The 27,875-nt window shown below is 42.5% G+C and overlaps 1 protein-coding gene across 1 annotated transcript in view; it reads right to left on the reverse strand.

Annotated features, from left to right (window-relative positions):
- ANOS1 (anosmin 1) overlaps positions 1 to 20,787 on the reverse strand; it is a 133,327-nt gene extending 112,540 nt beyond the window's left edge. Inside the window, exon 1 of the mRNA XM_061627073.1 lies at positions 20,196 to 20,787. Within this exon, the coding sequence (XP_061483057.1) occupies positions 20,196 to 20,429 (234 nt within the window). The 5' untranslated portion in view covers positions 20,430 to 20,787. The remainder of the gene's footprint in view (positions 1 to 20,195) is intronic.
- Between the last annotated feature and the right edge of the window lie 7,088 nt (positions 20,788 to 27,875).

Genomic DNA, 27,875 nt, shown 5'->3' on the forward strand with positions numbered 1-27,875 from the left:
AATACTATCCTATGACACCCCAGTGCATGTGGACAAACCTTTCACAAGGTACTAGATGCCTTATACTAGTCAGGACTGTCAAATAATTACCTTTCCAAATATGTTAAAAGGTGGGGATTTTTCCCCAGATATTTACATACAAAAATACTTCTGCCTCCCTTGATCTTATTCTCATTAGCACATTACATCCTTGGCTATTAAGACAGTCTCAGCTTTTGTTGGCAGTGACTATCCATAAAGTTATGTATTAAAGCACATATATAAATAAATGTGAAACATATGAAAGGACAGGAACAGAAGACATAAAAGTTTAGGAGGATGCCATAAATAACATACAGTTAGCAGGAGTTCTTTAGCAGTCTCAGTGCCAGCCAAGAATTTATTATTTCCTTTTCCAAAACCTAGCCAGTGGTAACATTAAACTAATACCTCACGCACTACTTTTAATCCTTCATTTCTTTCTTCTTCATATAAAGGAGCGACAGAAGAGAACAATGACTGCAATTGCAGATTAGTAGCAACTAGCAGCATTATTTTACAGCTTTGGGGTCTCTTTTCACTAAATCAGATTAAGCACTCCTGCTTTTCGAATATGTTGGTTACCTGGAACTATATCACAATAAATACCCAAATGCAGAGGCTACTCCTTTTCTTCTTGCAAGTTACCATGCTACAGGTTTTAAACATGATTTCAAAAGTCAAACAAAACATTTAGCAAAGTAATCCGCTCATGAACTTATAAACTAGAGTGCTATGTTAGACCTCCTGACTGTCTGTGCTTGGATGCCAGCTATGTTTGCAATGCAGTTGTAAATTCAAAGGTGCCTACTCCCAGGTTTACAGACTCAGACAGAGCATAACTTCTGTACAGAGATTAATACTTATGAAGGTCAGCATAGGTCCCATATTTGCATACAGTCATTTATTTAAAATTCCAAACTTTAAGATGGACTAGTCCACAATTATTCATGTTTCTTTAGAATACCAGCAAGAATTAGAGTCTAGAGTCTTCATAAACATCACAGAGACTTAGGCTGCAATTCTAACCATGTCTACTCAGAAATAAAGCCTACTGAATTCAACGGTGCTCATTCCCAGGTAATTGGGATTAGGACTGCAGCCTAATATGTCAACCTGATAAGCAGCAAGACTTTTGCTATGGCAAAATAGAATTCTACAGTGTCCTTTCATTTCAGAATCTGCCATTGCTGCCTCTTAATTGGTGTTGGACTATGACCTGGGAGACCACGGTTCAAATCCCCACATAGCCATGAAGCTCACTGAGTGACCTTGGGCCAGTCACTGACTCTCAGCCTCATGAAAACCCTATTCACAGGGTCGCCATAAGTTGAAATCGACTTGAAGGCAGTACATTTACATTTTAATTCTTAATAAAATGTATCTGAATTCCAAATGTTATTTGCATGATAATAAAAGAAGATTCACTGTTATATTTCCTGTTTGGTACATTTCCAATTTTCTATCCTTTTCCCTTTTGAAAATATTTGTTTACAATATGGGTGCACTTTAGCATTTTTATGTGAAGTGCCAAAAATGCAAACTGACAAGAACTGGTGCAATATAAATTAAACCTGTCTATAAAAGTTGCTAACCTGCAAAACTATTTACTAGCCTGCTAAGGCTAATAGCATGGACATATAGACTACTAGCCTCTTAGCAGGCTGTAGGAAGTGGACTGCCTTCAAGTCGATTCCGACTTATGGCGACCCTACGAATAAGGTTTTCATGGTAAGCGGTATTCAGAGGGGGTTTACCATTGCCTCCGTCAGAGGCTGAGAGGCAGTGACAGTGAGCTTCATGGCTGTGTGGGGATTCAAGCCCTGGTCTCCAGAAGGACAGAGAGATTTGTCACTTTTCAGTCAGCTCATTTGGTTTCCATGCTAGCTGTGGAAGAAGTCACCCTACTCACTTGCCTGTATGGAATTCCTTATCACCTATGACTACCAGGTGAGCTGTTAAATAAAAGACTGGATTCAAAGTATTAATGGAAATGCATTACTTATCACGTAGCTGTGCAAACAGAATATAAAGAATCTTTGACTATATCAGATTATAAGAGCAGATCATGAAACTGAATGCTCCTTTCCCTCCACATAAATTCCCTCTACCAGCCTAAACCACAGTAAAGGTTTATATCAGCAGCAACCTAAGCTGTGGTGAATGCTAAACTAGACTTTGTTAACTCTCAAGGGATTTAAAACCAGCTTCAAACTACGACCTGGGAGACCAGGATTCAAATCCACACACAGCCATGAACCTCACTGGGTGACCTTGGGCCAGTCACTGCCTCTCAGCCTCAGAGGGAGGCAATGATGAAACCCCCTCTGAATACCAATTACCATGAAAACCCTATTCATACGGTCACCATAAATTGGGATCGACTTGAAGGCAGTCCATTTTTTTCCATTTTCACAAAGTTGGTCTGAAATACTTGTTTCAGTCCTAGTTAATAGCAAACTAGGCTTAGCATTAATCATGGTTCAGTCAGAAGCCATTGCCATACTTATGGCCAGCAAGGGAAAACCGTAGGCAGATTTTGCACAGAAGGGAGACAGAATACACAATCCCATGGCACTCTTCTCTATCCATGAATTAGGAATGATGTCCCCTAAACCAATTTAGTGTGCAAGTAAGATTTACAAGCCAATTATCCTTCATGTCATTTTACAATTCTGTTTCTGTCTGAAGTCTCTGTGGTTTAATCAAATGTTAACCACCCATGCAGGCCTTTTTCCACTTCCTTCAAAGTGAGAAATGAGACTTCCAAATGACCACCAAATATCGAGCAAGCTAGTGTTGGATCCCCACATTCCTTTTGATATCAAACTTGGTTTGCCTGTCATTTTGTCAGTGAAACAGGCCACCTGCAGACAAAATAGCGTCTTCTGCAACCTCAGGGACTCTGAAGCATACAAAAACATATTCATTAGCAAAAAAAAAATCTAACAATTGGTGGCCTTCAGCATGATTGGTAGTCTCCGGGAGCCATGGAATGCTGAGGCGCAATTGAGCATCCACTGGGGCTGGGGGGGGGGGATAGAAAAGAGGAGTAAAGGATTGATCTCCTCAAGCCCCCTCAGCTTATAGCATCATCAAACAGGCAAAATTAGGTGCAGGGTAGCATGCCATGAAGTTTTTAAGTTTTTAATTCACACCAATTAAGCTTTCAATCCCTGAATCTAAGCCTTTTAGTACTAATTAGCACAAGGATGTTAAACCTGTGTCTCTTCAGGTGTTATTGGACTACAAGTACTCTCATTATTCCTGACCATTTGCCATGCTAGCTGGGCGCTGATGTGAATGTAGTCCATCATCAACTAGGTGTCATAGCATAGTGGAGAAGATTTCAGAAAGGTGGCAAAAGACAAATGTGTCCTTTTACCCTCCTAAACTCTCTTCCATTCCCTCCCTCCAAAAAAAGTCCTCCAATAGTGTTACAGGTTCCTGTTTCAGGCTGACTCAAGATGTGATCAAGAACACTGCTATTATGCACTAGGAATAAACTGCAAAATGTTGTTGCAAGTCTCCACTTGTATACTTTTCAATACAGACATCTGAGCCAGCTTCAGTTTCCCAGAAAGCAACTTGTGCAGCTCTTCATGGCTGTACCCTCAGTTTCAGCTAACTCCACCAGAAACTCTCAGCTCCTTCATGCACAACCCTGGAGAGCACTGGTCAGAGACCCAAATCCTGTACATGAATCGCCCATTCAGGGGACCATCCAGAGTCATTAAAAAACATTAGCACTGACAAAACAAAGACCCTAGACACTCATTCACAGTGATCAAGCCAGCCAAACTCAAAACAGTATTATTGCCTACTGCATGGATGCATATGTGGTATATATACAGGTCTCTAGGCAATGCACAAGTAGTTTAAAAATTCATTCAAGTTCTTCTCCAATACCTTTATTTTCATAACCAAGAATGACAGAAAATCTATTTTCAGGAATATGGAAGAAAATACTTTTGAACAGGGAGCAACCTTCTTCTCATCTATTTTATTTCATCATAGTGCCCAAGGACAAAGATTTAAATTGTAAAATCATGAAGTATGCTTTTTGCAGGCATGTGATGATTTGATGGTATTTGACAAAATTGATCGCTGCAAATGAAAACGGTGCTCCATCTAAATCTCAGGCTAAAACAGAAAGGTAGGCAGACATATTTACTGTACATACAAATGATGAACAATTCTGATGTATTTCAAGCACTTAAGGTTCTTCTTTGGTGGATGAACCAAATAGAAATCATGGTTTAATTATCAGAATGTGTCTTATCGGAATGGATTCAGATAAGAGCTACTATTCACATCCACTACCTCTCCTTTCTTAAAATGTAAAACAGTCTAGCAATGTCCCTGAAATCCATCCTTAGATTTCCAGGAAATCTGGTCATATTTGCTTGGATGGAACCACTTCAGAATACAGCTAAGGTCTAACATGACTGAAGCATTCTGGAATTATCCATAGCTTCCTTGACAGATTAATCACACAGGATCTCTAGGTACCCTGATGCATTGTCTACACACATAAGCTTCCCTACTGCAAACAAGGAAGGGACAAGGAAGCTGGTGATATTGGAGATGGCGCCAGAAGTGCAACCATGCTACACCTTCCACATGATTAACACATGAAGGAGGATCCTAACATGTCAGTAATCAATGTACAGGGGGTGCCTCTATATGAAGGAGAATTTTTATGCAATCTGCAGTCTAAAGTAGTACAGGAATACCCACCTTAACGTACGCAATGGGTCCAGAGCGAGTACGTAAACCGAAAATGTACTTAAAGTGAAGCAATACCTTTTTTCACTTATTGATGCATATACTGCACTGCAATTGTCATATACGGGCATAACTGATGTAAATAACACATTTATAACTAAAATAAACACAGTAGGCCTTATTTGAAGAAAAAGTTTGTAGTTGGAAACTGATTGGGCGGTGGCATCATGCCGTTAAGTGTCCGTTCTTGCGAAGCAAGCATACGTAAACAGGGGAATGGTGCTACTGTAAATATGTCCGTACTTGCAAGTGTCCGTAAAGTGAAGGTCCGTATAAGTGGGGTATTCCTGTACAGGGTAAACACAGGGTTAACACTTCAGTGAGAACAAGACCCACATCATGATAGGTTTTACAAAGGAACTAAATGTCTCTATAGGTGCTGGCAAACACTATCTGGCTGTTATCTCAATGAACTGCTGACATTCATGTAAGATTATATGTAATCTTATATAAATTGTTCAAAGTGATATAAAATCATAGTTTGTCCACCTGCCACGTGCTGAATGTCAATACTCTTTTTACAGTATGCTAATTTTCAATAAGCATGTGTAAATTAAATGTAGAATTATACCACACTGCCATCGTGACACTCAGTATCATTTACCATTCATTCAGCACCTTTTGAATGTACCCCAAACCTTTAAATACAAGCTGTAAAAAAATGAGCAGCAAAGCTTTCAGGCATCCATTGCATTTACGAATTGCTACTACCTTCTTGTGGTTTCAAAAACATTTCTGCTAATAACAATGAAAAATGTTTTTCATTCAATACCAGAAATTAGGTTAAAGCAAAAATTTGAATTCAGATTAAACACTATCATGAAAATGACAGTACATAAAAACACTACATAGGGAAAATCCTGCTCAGAAGCATCTTATCTTTAAGTCTAAACTTTCTAGTTTTAACCAAGTGAATGACTCACACATATTTATTTGTAAAGGGTTTTATAAGGATATCAAGTGCTTAATTCTCCCACATCATTTGGGAGTCTGAGGACTCCAACAGGATGCCACCCACTCCCTAACACAAGCAACCTGAGCACAGAGGTAACTATTGCAATTACCATTAGTTAACATAAGACAAAATGAGCAGCAACTGTTCAGAGTAGTAACTGAATCCTAAATACAACATGTGAACAGATGACATCTATAGTGTGGTACATGCTATAAAAATGCTAAAAGGGTGTCCAGGCCAGAGAAGTCCTTCAGTTGTGTACACATACATACTTGGGCATATATACTATATACTTCTGTAACACAAACACACATAGTAGTATAGAACATGCATATAGAAAATCCCAGGTTAAATCCTTGGTTTCTCCATTTAAAAGGATTCAGGTAGCAGGTCTGAGAAAGATCCATTGGGGAGTCTGAAAACCCAGTGCTGCTCAAAGTAGGCAATACTAGGCTAGACAGAGTCGTGGTCTAATTTGCTTTAAGGTAGTTTCATATATTCATAACAGGGAATTGATTTCTTTTCTTCTGAAATACAGTCAAGTTTTCCTCTGCAGCTCGACCACTCTCAATTCTTCACCCAAATTCACTTCAATGTGGGAGAGATTAAGTACATTTTCTGATACAGCACTGTCCAGATTCCACTCTGCATCTTAAAAATGCATTTGTCTTAGCCACTAAATATTGTCAAAATAAATATCAGCAGGCTTTCAAATTAAGCTCTTCTGTTTTTAAGATTAATATTAATTGGTTTTATCCGCTGTCTCTCTTTTGTAGCTTTGCTGTACACCACTTAGAAACTATGGTGTTGAAAATGGAAATGGACTGCCTTCAAGTCGATTCCGACTTATGGGCGACCCTACGAATAGGGTTTTCATGGTAAGCGGTATTCAGAGGGGGTTTACCATTGCCTTCCTCTGAGGCTGAGAGGCAGTGACTGGCCCAAGGTCACCCAGTGAGCTTCATGGCTGTGTGGGGATTTGAACCCTGGTCTCCCAGGTCATAGTCCAACACCTTAACCACTACACCACAGTGGTATATAAGTTGTTGAAATAAAAAATAAATATGAAATGAAGCCTGAGGCAGAAAAACACTGTAGGCAAGGCAACAGGGACACATTTAGGTGCCACAGTTCATTATCAAGTATAATTCCCTTATAATAACGTCTACTGTAAGTTTGATTTTTCATAGATCGATCTTCTCAAAGCTTTCCACAGACTCTGAATGAGACTTATCACACTAATGAAATAAATAGCACACAAATGAGAGTCAAGGGATGTATGGGATTTCCATCTTTAACAAGCTACTTTTCAAGAGATAAGTTTAGAAACTAGACTGAATTCATATATAGCATTCTGTGCCAAAAACTGCTAAGAAGCAAACTCACATTAGTCAGTCAGTGATTCCCTGATGTCTGCCCTAAACAAACAAGTTTAAAAATCCAATGTTTCATCTTAGACATCTATTTTGGATCGTCTCCAGAACCTTGATATCTACCTACACAACTAAGCTCTGTATGGAATCATTTGTGTGCCTAACAACTAATAAACACACCACACAGTTTAATTTATTAGGTAGCATTCTTCTGCTTATTCTTACCTACATACACTTTGTCACTCTCAAAAAGTCTGGTTTTCCTTTAATGGAATACAGAACACAAGAATAGGAATTGGATCACACGTGTATATTGACTAAGAATACTGTCTCTCTTACAGTATCAAATTATAAGCAATGGTCTACAGACTACACGGCTCTAGAGATTCCTATAAAAGCCTAACACACTGAAATCTAAAGGCTCTCCAGAGACATCTATTCTAAACAGGCATGAAGTCTTTCCCATTTGTATAAAACAGGATGGAGAACCTATTGCACTCCAGCTGTTGCTGGGCTCCAACTCCTTCCTATGATCATTCTGTTTGTAACTTAAGGGTTAATCCTGTTATCAGTAAATCAGCTATCCAAGGGAAGCTGTTACTTAGCAACCAGGCAGAGTGGCATGATCTTCACTGAAGCAGCATGTGCTCTGATTGGCTGTGCAGTTCTTGGGGGACTTTCCCCCTGTATGTTTGGTTGTGTGTCTCTCTGCTGTGGAGGGCTGTGGAGTCAGAGTAAGAGTCATGGAGTCAGAGTCGGAAGCAATTTTGGGTGGAGTCGGAGTTGGTAGAAATGTACCGACTCCAACGCCGGCTTCAAAATAAATTTTGATTGACAATTTTTTTAAAATATAAATTCACAATGTCAAAGAAGCTTCCCATGAAGTCAGCTGTAGTTGAGCATTTCACCATAACTCAGGATGGAAAACATTTTGTGTGTCAGTGTATGACACAGGACCCAGATGAAGACAAATGCTGTGATGCCAAGATCAGCGCATATTCAGGCAGCAATAAAAATGCTCCTATGAGAGCTTCCAATTTAAAAAGACATTTACAGCCCTTTCCAGGGCTGTGGAGTCGGAAGCAATTTTGGGTGGAGTTGGAGTCGGAGTCAGACAGTAGAAAAATAGAGGAGTCGTAGTCAAAGGCTTGGCGTATCAACTCCACAGCCCTGCTGCTATGGACAAGGACTGAACTGAAAGACAAAATCTCTGTTCCTTTTTCCTCAAATTATACACTGTTGTAATTCAGTTTGCTCAGTAAAGTGTTATCAAGATTTTTTCTCTGGATTCCGTCTGAATTATTTAAGTGATTTTGCTAACACTATCAGCCTCAACCAGCATGGCCAATGGCCAGGGATGGTGGGATTTGTATCTGGAACGCCACTGGCTCTTCATCCCTGCTCTAGAAGGTGGTGGGAAAGTCTAGTAATTTTCCATTCCCATAATACTGGTTAAATTGGATAAGAAGACTAGAAGGCACCTCATAGTGGGTTACAGTGATTTATATGGGGCAGGAAGTGAAATAGCTTCCTTCTTGCCAGTGTCTACATTTATAGCAGCAACAAAAACAAAAACAGTAAGGACAAAATGCTTATCCACTTTCCTTTTCATTGCTTGCCTTGAAGACTTTTTACTGTGTCAGGCCCCATCTGGAGGGAACCAGCAAGGACAGATTGCACAGGAAAGCATTGGTGAATGGGGAAGACTTAACATACACACACACACACCCTTTTTATTTCATTTATTAAGATGCTTCTATAACATTTTTCCAAACAATTAAAAGTGGTGTAGAACCAAAAACACAAAACAACCAACCACAAAAAACAAAATAATAGTGTTTAAAACCACAGTACTATCAAACATGCCAAACTGGCACTGAGGAAGAGCCAAGGCTAAGAGAAAGGTATGTGTCTAAACCTACTTAAATCAAGATTAACCTTTAATCTTGTTATTGAGTAGGCAGGGTTCGAGATAATTTAAAGGTCCTGTTGTGCTTAAAGTATGTGGTGCCTTTAATTTTTTTTCCATAGTTGGTGCTGTTTTGATACATGATAAGAAACCAGGCAGCTTAATCCAAATGAGAGTACCTTTGCCATGCTTTCCGGATTATAGCAAATCACCAAATGTCTGATCAACTTGATGCAAAAATGATAAAATGGGGTCAATAAACACAAGGAACACTAGACTTAGAGATGTAATTTTTTTGGAAATTTTGAACCCATGGAAAAAACTATTTTTCTGGGTTTTTTCAGAAAAAAAAGAACTTTTCAGGAAAATTGAAAAAATGCAATATTAGCACTTTTTACAGATTGAAGGTCACTTTGTTACTTCAGAAACATAAAATGTAATTACATACAAGTTGGTTTGACATAAAACTATCATATTTGGTATATTTAAAGTATATTTTATTCAAACAATTATTACAACTGAATTTACTTTAAATTTTTACCTTTTTTTTTGGTTTACAAATGGATCTACAAGATCCTGAACTTTAAGGAACACCTGACCTGTAAGGAACCTCTTTCGTTTTGCCATCTTATGAGGAGTAGGCAAAAAACAATTAAAAAAAACAGAAGAAACCATCAACATAAATAACAAAGAAAATTATTTATATCTCTGCTAGTCCTCCACAGTGTCAAGCAGACATAAAGCATCCATTCCCATAAAAAGAACTGAGAAAAAGGGGGGGGGACCAAGATTCAATGAAACATTTTATTCATCATGCTAAAATAAAACATTCCATAATCCATTTTTCTTCATTTTTTTTTCAATTTTTCAGAAAAACAACAACTTCAGAAAAAAACAGAAAACAGTGGGTTTTTTCTGAATTTTTCTGGGTTTTTCCTGGGCCTTCACATCTCTAACTAGAATATAGTTCATTGTCACATAGAGTAGGGCCGGGATCTCTTCTCGATCGTCCCAGAGTGCAGGACACAGAATAATGGGCTCAATAGGGTTGCCAGGTCGGAGCCATCCAAAAACCTGAGAAAATGGGGGCGGGCCCTAGTGATGTCATGGGGCGGGCCCTAGTGATGTCACAGGGCGGGCCCTAGTGATGTCACGGGATAGGCCCTAGTGATATCATTAAGCATGATACATTGTATCAACCACAGTTGCTTGGAGCATACCATTCAAAAAAAATTCTCTGGAGATTAAAATAGAAATCTTACCTAAAATAGGGTGTTCCTAGGTCCATCTGAAGTGACAAGGTCATTCTTTCTCACAAGCTTAGGGTGATGCAAAATGGAAATGGACTGCCTTCAAGTTAGTCCCAGATAGGGTCTTCATGGTAAGCAGTATTCAGACAGAGGTGGTTTACTATTGCCTTCCTCTGAGTCTGAGAGGCAGTGACTGGCCCAAGGTCACCCAGTGAGCTTCATGGCTGTGTGGGGATTTGAACCCTGGTCTCCCAGGTCACAGTTCAACACCTTTAGGGAACATTTAATCTAGCTTCCTTGCTTCTGGCAAGAAGGGTTTACGTGCCCTCAGGCCAGGCCATTATTGGAAGAAAGGAGCCTAGTGTTGCAGAGATGTTAGATGGGAGCACAGATGGATGCTCCTGAAGGCAGCAATTATAAACATGCTTATTAAGGAACTAAGCCCCATAGAACTCAATAGGACTTACTTCTGAGTAGATACGGTTGCAGCCATGTTAAGGATAAGGGAGGACATTCTAGGCAAAACAGACAAATAATTGGGTGTCCGAACAAATTAAACCAAAACTATCACTAGAAGCTAAAATGATGAAACTGAGGTTATCATACTTTGGACACATAATGAGAAGACACGATTCACTAGAAAAGACAATAATGCTGGGAAAAACAGAAGGGAGTACAAAAAGAGGAAGGCCAAACAAGAGATGGATTGATGCGGTTAAAGGCACCACTGACCTATTGGCAGATAAGCTGGTGCAATTGTTTAATATCAGGAGTCAGCCAACTGTCAGAAAATCTGTAAGTGTTCTGTTCAGAAAAATTCAGTGCTGCAAATCACCCCCACCTCACCCCAGTAAAATAAAATCAGGAATCCAGGGTATATTCTCCATTTCTGTACATCACAACACCAAGATATCACTGCTTGGGAGCTCTATGAAGAGGCTATGTAGTATGCAAAAGGCTAGAATTCCCACCCTTTTAATGTGTTTGTGTAAGTGTAATACATATCAGTATATATTGATATACACATCAATATATAATGCAATATATATCACCAAATATAACACATTGATTAAAGAGATACAAAAATTTGGCATCATTTCCAAACTTAAATAGTAAAAATAAAACTACAAAAAAAGGCACCCACAGAACATACAGGTGAGGCGCGTGCGTGAGGGTGATGATCTGATGGCCCATGGGTGGGTGGAGGCGAGCGGTGGCAGCGGAGGCTAGGCTGGGCCAGCCTGGCTCTCTTAGCCCCAGCCCGGACTCGGAGCCAGTTACCCTGGGGCTCAGGCTGCTGCAGTCTCTGGTTGGGGGCGGGGGGGCCCATCGCAGCTGCTGCCGTGGGTGGAGGCGAGTGGTGGCAGTGGAGCCCAGGCTGGGCCGGCTCCCTCTTAGCCCCGGCCCGGTCCGGATTCGGAACCAGAGCCAGTTTCCCTGGGGCTCAGGCAGGCTGCAGTCTCTGGTTAGGGGGGCATCACACGGCCGCTGCCGCACCCAGTGTCTCAAGACGAGGCCCACGCCAGCGGGTGAAGCCGGCGGCCGTCCTCCTTTCCCAAGCCTTCTGCTGAGTCTGTAGGCCGCGTCGGCCCGTCTCGGCAGCGGTTGCTAGGAGACGGGTCCGACGCGGCTTGTCAGCCTCAGCAGGAGCCGTGGAGGGCAGGCCGGGCCGGTTCCTCCTTAGTCCAGCCAGTTCTCCTGCTCCGGACGGCCGGCCGCTTCGCCCGTCCTGCTTGGCGCCGCTGGGGGGGGCCCATCACGGCCGCTGCTGCCCAGCGGCGCCCACAGCAGGAGGGGTGAAGCCGGCGGCCGTCCTTTCCGGAGCAGGGGAACCGGCTCCAGGGCTAAAAAGGAGCCGGCCCGGCCTGCCCTCCACGGCTCCTGCTGAGGCTGACAAGCCGCGTCGCCCATCTCCTAGCAACCGCTGCCGAGACGGGCCAACGCGGCCTACAGGCTCAGCAGAAGGCTTGGGAAAGGAGGACAGCCGCCGGCTTCACCCGCTGGCGTGGGCCTCGTCTTGAGACGCTGGGCGCGGCAGCAGCCGTGTGATGCCCCCCCCAACCAGAGACTGCAGCCTGCCTGAGCCCCAGAGGAACTGGCTCTGGTTCCGAATCCGGACCGGGCCGGGGCTAAGAGGGAGCCGGCCCAGCCTGGGCTCCACTGCCACCACTTGCCTCCACCCATGGCAGCGGCCGCGATGGGCCCCCCCGCCCCCAACCAGAGACTGCAGCAGCCTGAGCCCCAGGTTAACTGGCTCCGAGTCCGGGCCGGGGCTAAGAGAGCCAGGCTGGCCCAGCCTAGCCTCCGCTGCCACCGCTCGCCTCCACCCACCCATGGGCCATCAGATCATCACCCTCACGCACGTGCCTCACCTGTATGTTCTGTGGGTGGGTGGTGGCGGGAGTGGGCAAGGGCTGCTGCTGCTGGAGAGGTCCCTCTCCCTCACTGTGGCGGCTGCTCAAGTCCTGCCTGCCTGAGCAGCCTGAATGATAAAGAGCGGAAGTCGGCCAGCCGCAGCCCAACGTATGCGTGGTCAATCACGCATGCGTGGCTGAGGGGGCCAATGAAAACCGGAGATCCACCTTTTTAAAACAAGTATTGCCGGAGGCCAGAGACGGCCCCTTTTTCCCTGAGTCTCCAGCCGAAAACCGGAGACCTGGCAACCCTAGGGCTCAAGCTGCAGGAAGCCAGATTTTGACTGGACATCAGGAAAAACTTCCTAACTGTTAGAGCCATACGACAATGGAACCAATTACCTAGAGAGGTAGTGGGCTCTCTGACACTGGAGCATTCAAGAGGCAGCTGGACAGCCATCTGTCAGGAATGCTTTGATTTGGATTCCTGCATTGAGCAGGGGGTTGGACTCGATGGCCTTATAGGCCCCTTCCAACTCTACTATTCTATGATTCTTTGTGGAGCAAGAATTAAGAGGTTTCATCTTACTCCCTATATAAGAATACAAGCCACTGACATCTTAGAAGAGGGTGGAATTGCCAATAATGGCTGGAAACTGCATTTATGGCTGTATTCTTAACATCCTTTTATTTATCAAGTAGGTATCCCAACTCATGGCCTTCTTCCATATATCTCAAAGAGTTATCCCATTTTATTATCACAACAACAACTTTCTTCCACAGGTTTGGTTATGCCTGAGGTTACCCAGTGAGCTTCAGGAATGAAAGGGAAATTTACCCAATTCTCCTTTGTCCAATGCCAACTACCTAAGTGAATATGAGTAACAACTGTATCAAGGTGTACAAGAGCTTCTGAAATCATATGCATGACGCAAATATCTCATAGAACAGAACAAGACCATCCCTGCTTGCAAGCAACACAGAATTAGCCATCTTTTTCCCCCAATTGTACTTCATCACAACCTGTCCTGCAGCAACTGCACAAGAGTACTTTACTAACTTACATTGTGCCAGGCTTTTCAGACCAATTACAGAACACACATATAGTTCAATCCTGTTTCCACTGGACCAATTTATGTTGAGAAAACGTGTATGTTTTGAACTGTAAAAAACTGCTGACAAACTCCAAAGCTTGTACACTATCCCCAAGAGATGTTGGCCCAGTAAAAAGCATCATTTAACCTACTTTATGTCCTTTGAAACCAGCTTAGTAACTGCCATCAAAGCCAAGGCCCAAAAAAGTAAATCAAAAATTGGTGCAGATGAATCAGAGCTCGCCTAGGACAGAACACAGTATTTCTTACTAAAAAAAAACAACTGCTCCTGCTGTTCTGCTGCATCAGTTTTTGCTTCCTTTAAAATCTGAAGAAAGGTAATGAATTATTATATTGCAGCATCATTTACACTTTAAAAGACCTCCTGAAATGGCTATAGTAAAGAGGGGGGGGGTAAACCCATCTTTGTTTTCATGACAGAACAATACTGCCTGCACCTGCCTGACCTGGTCATCTCTTGTATGTCTCAAGTAGCAAGGGCAATACTATGTTTACCATATCCCTCTCCCCCTTCTTCTCTTTTCTCCATTTTTTCTTTTTAATATGTTTTTAAACCTTTTCCTTTGTTGAAAAAATGATTTTTTAAAGTTTTAAAAATGTTTTTAAAGATGTTTTGTTTTAATATATTTTAACGTCTGTTTTTATTCTGTTCTGAAGTGTTTTCAGTGCTTTTGTTTGCCGCCCTGGGCTCCTACAGGGAGGAAGGGGAAGATATAAATCTAATAAATGAATTAAATAATAAATAAAAGAAAATAGAAAGATTAACCTTTATTACCAAGATCACTTTGCTTTTTATACATTATTGTTGTTTCACGTCTAATAAGTATTTAATCCCCTATAATTTAGATAGATTGCATTGTGCTTTCACAGGTTAGGGTTAAAGTCAGTGATTTGCAATTGATTTGTGGGGGGGGGACTAGCCAGTTATTAAGTCTTAACTGAGTAATTTGCAGATTATTTCACCCCAGCTAATTAAAATGTAATCACTATTGTTTGGCAATGTGCATTCTGTCAGCAGTTTTTACTTCAGAAAGAAATCATGCCAAGAAAGCACACACATAAAAAGGCCTTTCACTAGGAACTGGCTGGTGTAAATTGCTTCCTTTAGCCAGTGTAACTGTAAAACAAAAAGAGTTACAACCAAATGACAACAGTTTTTAAAAAACCTAATTCCCTTTCAAGATAATTAACTGGGTTTAACAATTTCCTGCTTTTGATATATCTCCTGAAGAAAAGACATGTTCATAGAAGGCAGTTTTTTATCCAGTCTATCTTTACTTATCTGGACTTCTGACCCACCCCATCACTAATTCAGCTGGATTACAGGGTGCATGTACAGGGTGCATTATACAGAATGCATTCTTCAAGATATAAAATGTATTCTCCTTCTTCCTGGTTCATGCCTACATAACAACACATTTTCAAAGACAGAAGAAATGTTCATGCCCTGCAACAGATTGCTCTTTGAACGTGAAGTCCAAGTGTTCCACAGGATAACATGCAAGATGACAATCAAGCTCTATCTCTCCATGGGTTTTTTTGCCGTATAGTCTGAGTATGTTTTTATTTGTCTTGCTCTGTTGTGCTTTGGAATCATGATACATACATTATAAGTTCCTATAAAGAGCTTTTATAAAATGTTAATATGATGGTATTTACCCAAGTCCTACACAGAGCAGACCCCTTGGAATTAATGAACCTAAATTAGTCATGTCTATTAACTTCAGCAGATCTAGCACTGAATATCACCTTTTGTTTCCACTTGCAAATGGGATGGGGGGATTATTTTACTTCATTCGATTCATAATCAAGATCTTTTTATCCCTAGCTCCCTAGGGTAATTTTGCATTACCAAGAAAAGAATACATGAGAATATGAAAGTGGGTAAAAACTGAGAGTAATAGAGCAGACCCCAATGGATCTACTCTGAATATGACTAAAACTGAACATCACTCTCAAGAATGCAAAAAAAATACAAATACAGAGAAGAATTAATGAGGTGCACTAATAACTATTCTTTAGTAAGAACAACAAAGAGTGTTGTAGCAGTTTACAGCCTAATAAATTTCACTATGGCATAAGCTTCTGTGGACCAAGTCTACTTCAACCTTCAGAAGTACGCTATAGAGTTCCTATTTTAAACAGGTGCAGTCTATCCTATACACACTTGCTTAGCTCTATCTCCCATTGAGTTCAACAAGAATTAGTCACTGCCAGGTAACAAGTGAGAATACTCTGTCATATCTTTGTTGAATATTCTGTATTTTACTCTTTTCTACTTTATCAAGTATAAGTAATCACATATACATAGTGTTATGTACTCTGCATGTATTGAATGCTGGAGCTTAGCTCAGAGGAGGAGTCTACCAGTTTTGATGCTTCCCATTAGTTGGAATGGCTCAAGCATCTTTTTTATACACAATAGCTTATCACATCCAAACTGCTTTTTCTCCAAACCCTTCAAATTGATCTTTGTCTACTCTAATTATATTATTATTATTATTATTATTATGAATTTTATTTGTATCCTGCCCTTCCTCTCAGCAGGAGCCCAGGGCGGCAAACAAGGCACTAAAAACACTTTAAAACATCATAAAAACAAATCTTAAAATACATTAAGACAAAACAGCATTAAAAACATTTTAAAAACTTTTTTAAAACGTTAAAACATTATTAAAAAACATATTAAGCAATTCTGACAGACACAGACTGGGATAACTCTCAACTTAAAAGGTTTGTTGAAAAAAAAGTCTTCAAAAGGCACCGAAAAGATAGCAGAGATGGCACCTGCCTAATATTCAAAAGGAGGGAGTTCCACAGGGTAGGTGCTGCCACACTAAAGGTCCGTTTCCTATATTGTGCAGAACGAACCTCCTGATAAGATGGTATCTGCAGGAGGCCCTCACCTGCAGAGCTCAGTTATCGACTGGGTATGTAAGGGATAAGACAGTCTTTCAGGTAACCTGGTTCTGAGCTGTATAGGGCTTTGTACACCAACACTAGAACCTTGAACTTGGCCCGGTAGCAAATGGGCAGCCAGTGCAATTCTTTCAGCAGCGGGGTGACATGCTGGCGATACCCTGCTCCAGTGAGCAGTCTTGACGCCGCATTTTGCACCAGCTGCAGCTTCCAGACCAACCTCAAGGGCAGACCCACATAGAGCGCATTACAGTAATCCAGCCTGGAGGTTACCAGTGCGTGGACAACAGTGGACAGGCTATACTGTTTCCCCCTCCCTCAAAAATGGATACAGCATAAATTAATAGACTGAATATTTAAATATAGTAGGTTTGTATAAAAGCCAGTGTGGTATAGTGGTTAAGGTGTTGGACTACAACCTGGAGATCTGGGTTCGAATCCCCACATAGCCATGAAGCTCACTGGGTGACCTTGGGCCAGTCACTGCCAGCCTCATGAAAACCCTATTCATATGGTCGCCATAAGTCAGAATTGACTTGAAGGCAGTACATTTACATTTTGTATAAAAGCCAAGCAACAGTGATGTATCAAGATTCTTGTATCAGAATTCTTAAACCACTGTATCAGCAATATGTGCTGAATTCTAAAAAAACTTCTGCATGTGAAAAATGTGTCCATATTGGATTTTCCAGTAACCAGCTTGTTTTTATTTCTGAGGAAACTAAAATCTAGCAAAATTCAAAGTAGTAGAATGCTGTGGCCTGAGATATGCTAGATTCTGTTGAATAATCTGGAGTGGCCACATTTGTAACATTGTAAGAGCAAGTGCAATCTTCTAGACTACAGTTTTACACCCTGTAATACACCCCTGAATCCCATTTATTTCAACAGGTCTTAAGCACACTTAACTGGACCTAGTATTGTAGCCTTAGGGCACACATACATCCCCCACCCACCCTACAGCAGCTTCCCACACTGCTGATTGATCACTTAGTGATAAGCAAAAGGACACAAATAACCCCGTTGTTAAACAAGGTGTCTTGTATTCCCTATCTTGGTTATCCCAAAACTAGTCATGCAAGCTGCAGAACAGATACCTGTTTGATTCTCTTCCATGCCATGAACTGCCAGTAAGTGAAAAAGACCCAAACAATACTAAAAGAGTCACACATGTATATGACAGACAGGGTTCAGAAGTCCAACAAATATAGTTTGGAATGGCAATTGTGTATTTGGATATAGATTTTGACTAGCTTGAAAAATATAATTAGGCCACAATCCTATAGTTAGTTACCTAGGAATGAGCGCTATTGAACTTAATGGTACTTACTTCTGAGTAGACATACACAGGATTGCATTGTTAGCCTCACGAGATTGTGCTAATCTCGATTTTTAGAGTATCTGTCGTTCCAATGCTTGTTACATTTTTGGGCAGCCATAAGTGGGAAGATGCACTGTATAGTTTAAGCATAGAAAGTGATGGCAGAAAAAGCCTGGATTTTTTTTAAGCATGAATGAAAGGATACAAAATACTCAGTGACAATCCCCTCCCCCCCAAAAAACCCCAACATCTATTCTACACATGAGTTTTGCATCTCTGTACAATAAAACCATGGTGGCACGTAACATCCATCTTCTGGTAAGCAACACAGAGGGAATTATACAGCTACATTCAGACTCAACACCACCAGGGAGAATGGAGCCATATCTTCTCCTGCTTCATTTTCCAAAACAAACACATGACATACACATGAGAGATCAGAGAGAATTAGTCCAGCAGATTGCCTATGGCAGGAAGCACAGAAGCTATGTTACACGCCCTGTGTTATCAAAATAACTGCAGGAGACAGAAATTCAAAGTAAATGGGACACCTGCAGAGATCCACGTAAGAAAGTAACTTCTTCCCTCCTTGCCTTCAGGGATCAACTTTTTCAAAGCACCCAGTTTTCTGAAAACGGAAAATGGAAATAGACTGCCTTCAAGTCAATTTTGACTTATGGCGACCCTATGAATACGGTTTTCATGGTATGCAGTATTCAGAGATGATTTACCACTGCCTTCCTCTAAGGCTGAGAGGCAGTGACTGGCCCAAGGTCACCCAGTGAGCATCACAGCTGTGTGGGGATTCGAGCCCTCGTCTCCCAGGTTGTAGTCCAACACTCTAACCCGTTATGCCACAGAATTTACATCCAAATCCTATGCAGGATTAAGCATGCTGGAACATCTAAACCCATTGATTTCAATGGAATTAGGCATTCTGAACTCTGGAAAAAATCAAGCAGTTAGTGTGCTGAACTGTTCTTGGCCAAGCAAACAAGCAAACTGATTGCAAGTCTTATTACAAAGACACAACTGCAGAATGTAGGACCACATTCAAAAAACAAGGGCAAGAACATTGACTAAACATCTGTCTCTCTCATTCACACCACACACTTGCATGTTTGTACTGAAAAGGCTCAGTAAGAATAAAATGAATATTTGGGGATGGAATCCCCTGTGCATCCTCTACTTTTTCAATAATTTCAGAATTCAAACAATACATACATGCTATAAAGAACACAAATATGCTCACCAAAAATCAAGCTTTTATCACAGGTTCATTAATTCAGAATAACTATTACTTACAATCACTATACACATAAGAGACAGAACAGCAACAGGTCTCCCCCCATTGTGTGGGGGGGGGCGTACAAATGAATGTTAACAGGTAAATAATCTGCTTTAAGTAATTTTGAGACTATACCTTCAGACCACATACATAAATTTACCGATTTAAAAATATGGATGACTTAATCAGGAGTAACTATCACCTTCTGGTTCCATTGACAAAAAACAACAAGAATTGGGAATCTCGCATCGCCCTTAGAATCACATTATGTACAGATCACACCCTTAGGTGTATGTAAATAACAAGTAATGCTGCCAACTGCCACTCTCTGCCGCTAACGCGATTTAAAATCGCCACTTTCCTCTATAAACGCGGTAGCTAAGTGCGTGACCACCGTGAACACGAGAGTGGTGAAAAGCAGACAAATTCGGAGTAACTCATCCTCCTGAAGGGCTGCTTGCTTAGGCGCAAGCTAACAACCCGATGCTACCATGTTTACTTAGAAGTATGTTCCACTGATTTCCACTGGGGCTTGTTTCCAAGTATACACGTTTGGGATAGCAAACCCGATCTAATGCGTGGGGTTATTGGAAAACAAGTGCCGCAGAGTTCAATGGGACTGACTTCCAAGTCAATATAAGTAGGGCTACGGTGGCCTTAGCCCTCCGATCGCACGTCGAGTTCAACGGGACTTACTCGCTAGTAAAATACTCATTAGGATCGTGCCTTATGCGCAGGTACTGACCACTACACCTAACTCCCCTTCTCTCCCTCCGCACGGGTTAAAGCCTCCCAGCCCTTGCGCTTCGTTTCAACCTCGGAGAAGGCGGGAGTTCGAGCAAGGTGTTAACTAAGCCCGGTGGGAGGGCTCCTCCGGCCAGGAGCTGCTTGCCTTCGCCCCGTACCTGGAAATGCTTGAAAAAGGCGGAGATGCGAGTGATCTGCAAACTAAGGCACCTGGAGGTGCATCTGGCTCCGTAAACACTCGCCGTGGAGAAGTCGTCCTGCCTGCGAGTCGCAGCACTACCACTCGCCGCTTCGCCAGCCCCGCCGACGGCGGCAGCGCCAGGCAGGCATCCCCAGGAAGCCGTAATCCAGAGGAGAAGGGTCAAAGGCACGCCGGGCTCCTTAAATCCCATGGCTTTGTGTGCACCGGGGACCGCGGGAGAGGAAAGCAAGCCCGAGCCGCCTTAGGACGTTCCGCTTCACCTCACTGAGGCAAAGGAGGGAGCCGTGGAAGCCTCAGCGCGGCAGAAACTCAGCGAGGAGAGGGGGGGAAAGTTCGATCATTTAACTCTGTTCAACAACCCCCCCCGCCAGTCTCCAAGCTTACAAGTCCTTCCCTCACTCCCAGGAGGGGGTGGGGAGAGGGTGACAGAAGCTGCACGATTGGCTGTGAGAAACCTGAGTGACAGGGTGGCCAGGAGAGGCGGGCTGTGAGACCGCCGGCAGGTCGCGCGAGCCGGGGCGGGGGTGTAGAGGGCGGAGAGGTTGAAGAGGCGGGAGGCTTTTGGTTAAGAACTTTCTCTCGCACGTATATATGCCTCACGGTGAGGTAGCTGTTGCGAACCTCCTCTGGAGTGCGCTCCTCTATCCGGGCGTGCCGAAATCGAACATCTGTCGCGCAAACACCTGACAGGCCATTCGCTAGCGTAGCACACGGGTAAAGGACGGCCTGACCGGGCAAAATCTGGAGTTAGGGCCGGCCCAACACATTTTGCTGCCTGAGACAGAGCAACGACATGCTTCCCTCTCCTCCCCATATTCCCCGCAAGTCAAGGTGCACAATATCCGTTGTCGATGAAGTTATCTTGGCACGTGAGGCACGAAATCTCGCAAGCCCTTCTCATCCTCCTTGGCAGTAAATATACAACAATAATCCATTTAATAACAATTTGCAGCCCTTTCCTGACACCTCAAATCAGCTGCCTGAGGCCTCTGCCTCATCTTGCCTAATGGTAGGGCCGGTATTGTTGGGGGTAGGGGACCACACAAAGGGACAACTGATTCCCCCCCCTTTGCCTCTTGGCAATGCCCACTATTCAGAAGCACAATCTTTTTATAGTTGCAACCCTGTTCAGCCTTAAAGATACCTAAGGAAAGGGTTGACTTTAGAAACACCAGTCTTGATACTGGTGCAAATTCTATTAAGCCCATATTTTTACATCTTCTAAATGGGCACTCCCAACAGAGTTAACATATTCTGTATGTTGTTGTGATGATGGTTTAATAATCAGGCATACATGGGGAAATTGGGTGGAGTGGAATAGCTCAGAGCAGAGCACATCCTGGGGAAAATCTTGGCATGCAGGTGCCAGTCAGTAACAATGAGCTGCATGGTCCAGTGACTCCTTACCCAATGTTACATTCTTGCACTGAAGAAAGTTCTTAAGCATGCCAACAAAAATAGAAGCTATTGAATCTAAAACTGTGGTCTAAGACAAAATTTAGATACATGCATTTTAATGCATATATAAATGTGTACAGATTCTTAGAGAAGACAGCTATACCAGCAGAATATTTAGAACTGTGGTGCTACATTCTGTCTTACAACTATTTTAATTTCTAAGCATGTAATAAGAGCAGTCGATAAAAAAAGTTCTCATACAAAATTAGCTGAAGTACATGTAAACACTGCTTAGAGTCACAAATGCATAAAGCCTAGTGATATAAAAATAGACCTTTTAAACATTTGAAGATCTTGTTGCATTTTCTTTGTCCAAATTTCACATTTCTTCAGTTGCCTGAATGTTTGTTTGTTTTTAAACTCCCTGGGCTCCTGCTGGGAGGAAGGGCAGGATATAAATCAAATAATAAATAAATGAACACATATCAGAAATTCAGTAAAAGGACAATTCCTTTATTTGCTCAATCCTGTCAGCTCCAACTGAGTGCAGAAGACGACATTTGGGGCAAAGCTGCAACAGGAGAGGAGCTCTGACATCCAAGACCTAAAATGAACACAAGTTGTCAAATTGGCAATATCACTAGAAGAAAATTTGGCAGGAACTTTCTGTTTATGCACTATCCTATAGGTCTTTCCAGCTCCAAAAAGTTCCTGGAATATTTGCATGGTTCTGTACTGAGTTTTGCCAGTGGTTTTGCCTGGAATTTGGCAGGGATGTGAGGTTGTGGCAACTGCAGCAACTTCAGCTCCTCTTGCACCCAGCTACCATAGCTTGGCACAAATGAGCTACAAATCTTATTTTTCCTAAGGCAGTAATAAAAGAAGTGTCAAGAGATAATGGCTTGGCAATACAATCTTTAACATAGTTACTTGGAACTAAGGCCTCTTGTTTTAGGAAGACTTGCTTCCAAGTCAGTATGCTTATCCCAATTTCATGCTGAATGTAGCAGGTGAAGCTTGTAGAAAACCTCAGTGTGTTTAAACATGAAGTTTTGAAATCATTAAGTCTGGTACCCTTAGGTAAAAACTGCAACATTTAAAATGGCAAACATCTTGAGTTGATAAAAATTGACTGAAGTTATAAATAAGTACTGCATTCTTTTTTCTTTTTAGCTAGTATAAGTGATGCTCACACTACCTGGAACTCTGTAAATTAAACAATGCTGGGACCTAATCTAGTAACAGTGCAAATGTACACATGTCTTCTAGGGTTGCCAGGTCAGAAGCATCCCAAAACCTGAAATTTTAAGGGTGGGCCCAAGTGATGTCACAGGGCGGGCATGAGTGATGTCATTAAGCATGATATATTAAGCATCAATCACAGTTGCTTGGAGCGTACAATTTAAAAAAATCTGACTGGAAATTAAGCTAGACATCATAGCTAAAAGATGGATAGGGAACATTTAATCTAGTCTACTTGCTTTCGGCAAGAAGGGTTTAAGTGCCTTCAGGCCAGGCCAGTCACCAGAAGGCCACTGTAGGAAGAAAGGAGCCTAGTGTTGTGGAGATTGTTAGATGGGAGCATTCAGGAGTAAAGATGGATGCCCCTGAAGGTTTCAATTCTAAACACACGTACTAAGGGACTAAGCCCCCATAGAACTCAACAGGACTTACTTCTGAGTAGATATAGTTTGGATTTTGCTGTTGGTAAAGCTTGACTAGGGATCCTCTGCAAAGACATCCATATCCAAGCGGGGTTGGCAACCCCCTGCCTGGAATGCCCTGCCCTTATCTTTTAATGTGGCTGCTCCAAACTTCTTTACAGATTTGACCCTTCACTTCAGAAAGAGGTCTGAGAAATGAGTAAGAGAAAGAAGATTCTCTACCCTTTCTGTCTACCCTGTGGGCTACTATAAACTCACTTTGACAGCCAACCAATTCCACTGAGTAATAATACTATGATGCAATACCATACCAAACACAACAAGATTCCTATGAGTAAGGCACACAACGTGGCATCCCACAACCAGTCGGGATTCATAACCAAAAACCAAAACTAAAAAAATCCTTGCAGCCAGTCAGTTAATGCAGAATGTTGCGGCATGATTGCTGACATGAGTGAGATCGATACCTCTGCTTTGAAATCTGCATTGGTTGCTGATTTGCTACCAGGCCAAGTTCAAGCTGTGCTTTCTATGTTATGGGTGCCACATACTACTTGTTCTGCTCTTGTAAGAAATCAGTCCTGTAAAGTGGCAGCATTTTGGATACTCTGCTCATAGGGTTTTTGTGGTAAGAGCTATTGAAAGGTGGTTTACCATTGCCTTCCTTTGACTTTGGACACATATCATACTTTAGACACATAATGAGAACACATGATTCACTAGAAAAGACAATACAGAAAAACAGAAGGGAGAAGAAAAAGTGGAAGACCAAACAAGAGATGGATTGATCCCATAAAGGAAGCCACAGACCTGAACTTATAAGATCTGAGCAGGGTAATTCATGACAGATGCTATTGGAGGTCACTGATTCATAGGGTCGCCATAAGTCAAAATTGACTTGAAGGCACATAACAACGAAGTGGCAGCACCTATGCTTTAGAACTCCTTGCCTATTGACATTAGGCAGATGCCTCTTTTCAGCACCTACTAAAATCACTTTTGTTTAGGCAAGCCTATCCACGCATGTAGAAGCTATTGTGTTTTTAAATCTGTTTTTAACTCATTATTGGTTTTATTAATTTGAATGTTTTTCAATCCATGTCTTTAACTGTCTTTGCCAATAATGTTATTGTTTTAATTCTTTCTGTAAACCGCTTTAAGATTTTTTACAATAAAGCAGTCTATAACTGTTGTAAATAAAATACATAAATAAATTTTGGAGTCACAGCTTTTAAAAATGTTTTTAAATAAGTTTTGTTTTAATATATTTTAAAGTCTGTTTTTATTATTTTTAAAGTGGTTTTAGTGCTTTTGTTTGCCACCCTGGGCTCCTACTGAGAGGAAGGGCGGGATATAAATCAAATAATAAATAAAAATAAATAAATAAACTTCATTCACCCAAACCAAAATTCAGAATCATGCCACTTTAAGCTGTTTTGCAACTGTTTATACTTTTTTATGGTTATTGGTTTTTAAAGGGGTTTATTTGTTATTGTGAACTGCCTTGGTTTCCAATCACCAACCCTACCTGGTAATTGGAAAGGCTCCATACACACACACACACACACACACTTGCAGGTGTAAAAATACACCCCATATAATAGTTTATTGTCAAACCAGTTGGTCATTGAGGAACATTTTTTTAAAAAAATCACTATTAGTTTCCAACATAATAAAAAATGTGATACCTAGGTAAACCCTCCCTAATTGCTTTAAAATAGGATTGGAGTGGGAGAGAAAGATTTACAACACAAACACAAGTCTGTGCTGTGTTTACTCAAAAGTCCCATTAATTTACAGCACAATCCTAACCATGTCTACTGAAAAGTAAGTCCTAATGGAGTTCAATGGGGTTTACTCCAGGTACATGGAAAGCAAGTATTGGATTAAATACTTTCATATTTCATAGCCCAGGGTCTGATTCTTGCACACAAGAGAAAAAAAACTTTAAGCCATATTACTTACGCAAACTGCAAAACCTCAAAGCCACCATTTTCTGATGTTGAAATTAAGCCTAGGCATGCCTGGATCAACAAGTCACAACGTGGCTTCATTTATTGGCTACAATTCTGAAAGGGCAGGGTTAGAGCCAGAGCTTGAAAACGTTACTTTTTTTAAACTACAACTCCCATCAGCCCCAGCCAGCATGGCCACTGGATTGGGTTGATGGGAGTTGTAGTTAGAGCTAGGAGCTGTTCTAAAGATCTGTAAAACAGATTTAACAGTTGTGCGGGGGAGCAGTTGACGTTTTGGTGTATATTTCAGGAACCAGACCACCTAGAAACCTTTTTTTTAAGTTGAAGCTGAGAGTCTGGAGATTAAGGGGTGCTAGCTGGAGGGGGCCCCCAAAAACCAGAGACTCCGGCCAAAAACCGGAGACCTGGTAATCCTAATGTCTACTCATTGAGTTCCATAAGGCTTAGGTAAGTGGGTATAGGATTGTAGCCTAAAACTACTTACGGATTAGTGTGCTTGCTCACCCAGGTTAAAAACCCTCTTCAGATGCTGAAGGGAATAGGGACATTCAAGATGAGCCCAGGCAATTGGCAGGTAGTATGAAGCCTCTGGATTTGCAAGGCCTGACATAAACAGTAGAAGCCTGGTCATCTGCCCTTTCTTGTTCAAGTAACCTGTCTCTGCTGCACTTCATTCCTCAGCATGTGAGCTCAGGAATTTAGAGACTGGATGTATCTAAGGCTGTTACTAGCCTGGCCCTGACATATACATTCCAGGCTGTCCATTATGAATATATGCTGTGGTGTGGGTGTACATTTCTGTGTTTTCTAACTGTAGCTTGTAGTTTAAATTCTCAAAGTAACAGCACTACTGTCATTGTTGGAGGCTTAAATAGGTCTGGCTGTATCAGTACGTTAGCATGCTTACCTTGTTGATGCTCCCATTACCATCCTGGGCGATGGCAAGCATGTGTGCACAGTGAGCTAATACACTGATGCAACCAGACCTATTTAAGGCAACAGCAGTAGTGCAATGACTAGCCTGTAGTGGTGTGATTAGCATGTGCTGGTAACAGTGGGTGTTGCCTGGAAGAGTGGCTCCACTCCATGATCCGTAACAGCAGATCACAGAACAGGAGCTGCACCTGCCCAGCTCCACCAGCAGCAGGGGCCCCTCTCAGTTGCAAGGGCCCTCAGCCAGTGCCCAACCTAACTGCCTGCTGGCACTGAGTCTGCATGTGACTTGAAAAAATGAAATCTTAACTATAAAGGAGTTAATGAAGTCTCCCCATGCACACATTTTTTTGTTTTTTGCTTATGTATGCAAGAGTGGTAAGTGGCGATAACGCAGCCGAAGCTCTGCTCACAGCCGGTGTTCGATTCCAACGGAAGGAGGAAGTCGAATCAGCGGCATCACTAGCCGGGTGTGGGGAATGCAGACTGCACCAGGGTGACACCATGAGAGGGGGGTGTCACCCAGAGCCGCCCCGCCCCTAGGCACCAGGAAGCAGGGCAGGTGGATGGCAGAGAGCTGTCCTGTCTGTGCGGCATGCGTACAGAGCACTAACGCGTGAGGGAGGCATGAGCGCCGTGAGGGAAGGGTGCGAATGGCATCGAGAGCAACTTCGCGGTGACGACCTGCCACAACTGGACCTTGAAGGAGGAGTAAGCAGCAGGCAGCGGCAACTTGCAGCAGATGAGCTGGGCCGGCTTGTACTCCCTGCAGGCCTTGCAGGGTGTCCACTGGCAGCCTTGAACCCGCCGCTGGAGCCTTGCTTCCCAGCCCTGCCCCCGGCCCTGGGCAGCTACAGTGGCCTGTGGGAGCTGCTCTTCTCCAGCAGTCCAGTGCTGGCCGAGGCGGAGCTAGAAGCGCTGTGCCGCCACTTGGAGAGGTACCTGGGCTGGGCCTTGGAGATGTGCAGCCGGAAAGTGCTGCTGGACTCACTCTTCGCCCACTACCAGGACGAGCAGGATGAGTATTTCGAGAACCTATAGGAGTTCCATAGGAAAGCGCTCAAGGGGCAGCTCGCCACCACCAAGGAGGCCTTGCAGAGGGTACATATTTCTTTTCTTATTTTATATCTTTATTACATTTCTATCCCACCTTTACTCCAAGGAGGCCTACGTGGGTCTCCTCCCTCTCTGTTTTATTCTCAGGACAACCCTGTGAGGTAGGTTAGCCTGAGAGACAGTGACAGGCTCAAGGTCACCCGGTGAGCTTCATGGGTCAGTGGGGATTTGAACCCTGGTTTCCCAGGTCCCAGTCCGGCATTCTAACCGCTACACCACACTGGGATTGGGGTGGCATCAAGGGGTGGGAAGGTGCTTGAAAGGTACTGGCAAGAATGGCTGGAGGGGGCAGCGTACACACCATGGATTATATTCCATGCTAGGCGTATTCAGAGTAGACCTATTGAAGTTAGTAGACATGGTCAACTTAGATGCATTAACTTCAGAGTGTCTGCTGTGAGTAGGATTTAGCTGAATCCTGTGAGTTGTCTCCAGTGAAGCCCTGTTTGGAGTAGGCCCACTGAAATTAATGGCCTACAGGTAGTTGTGCCTGTTAAACTTCAATGGGTTTACTCAGCGGTGTCACTAGCCAGGTGCGGGGAGTGCGGA

The sequence above is a fragment of the Rhineura floridana genome, chromosome 5 (genome assembly GCF_030035675.1).
Source record: "Rhineura floridana isolate rRhiFlo1 chromosome 5, rRhiFlo1.hap2, whole genome shotgun sequence".
Classification (NCBI taxonomy): domain Eukaryota; kingdom Metazoa; phylum Chordata; class Lepidosauria; order Squamata; family Rhineuridae; genus Rhineura; species Rhineura floridana.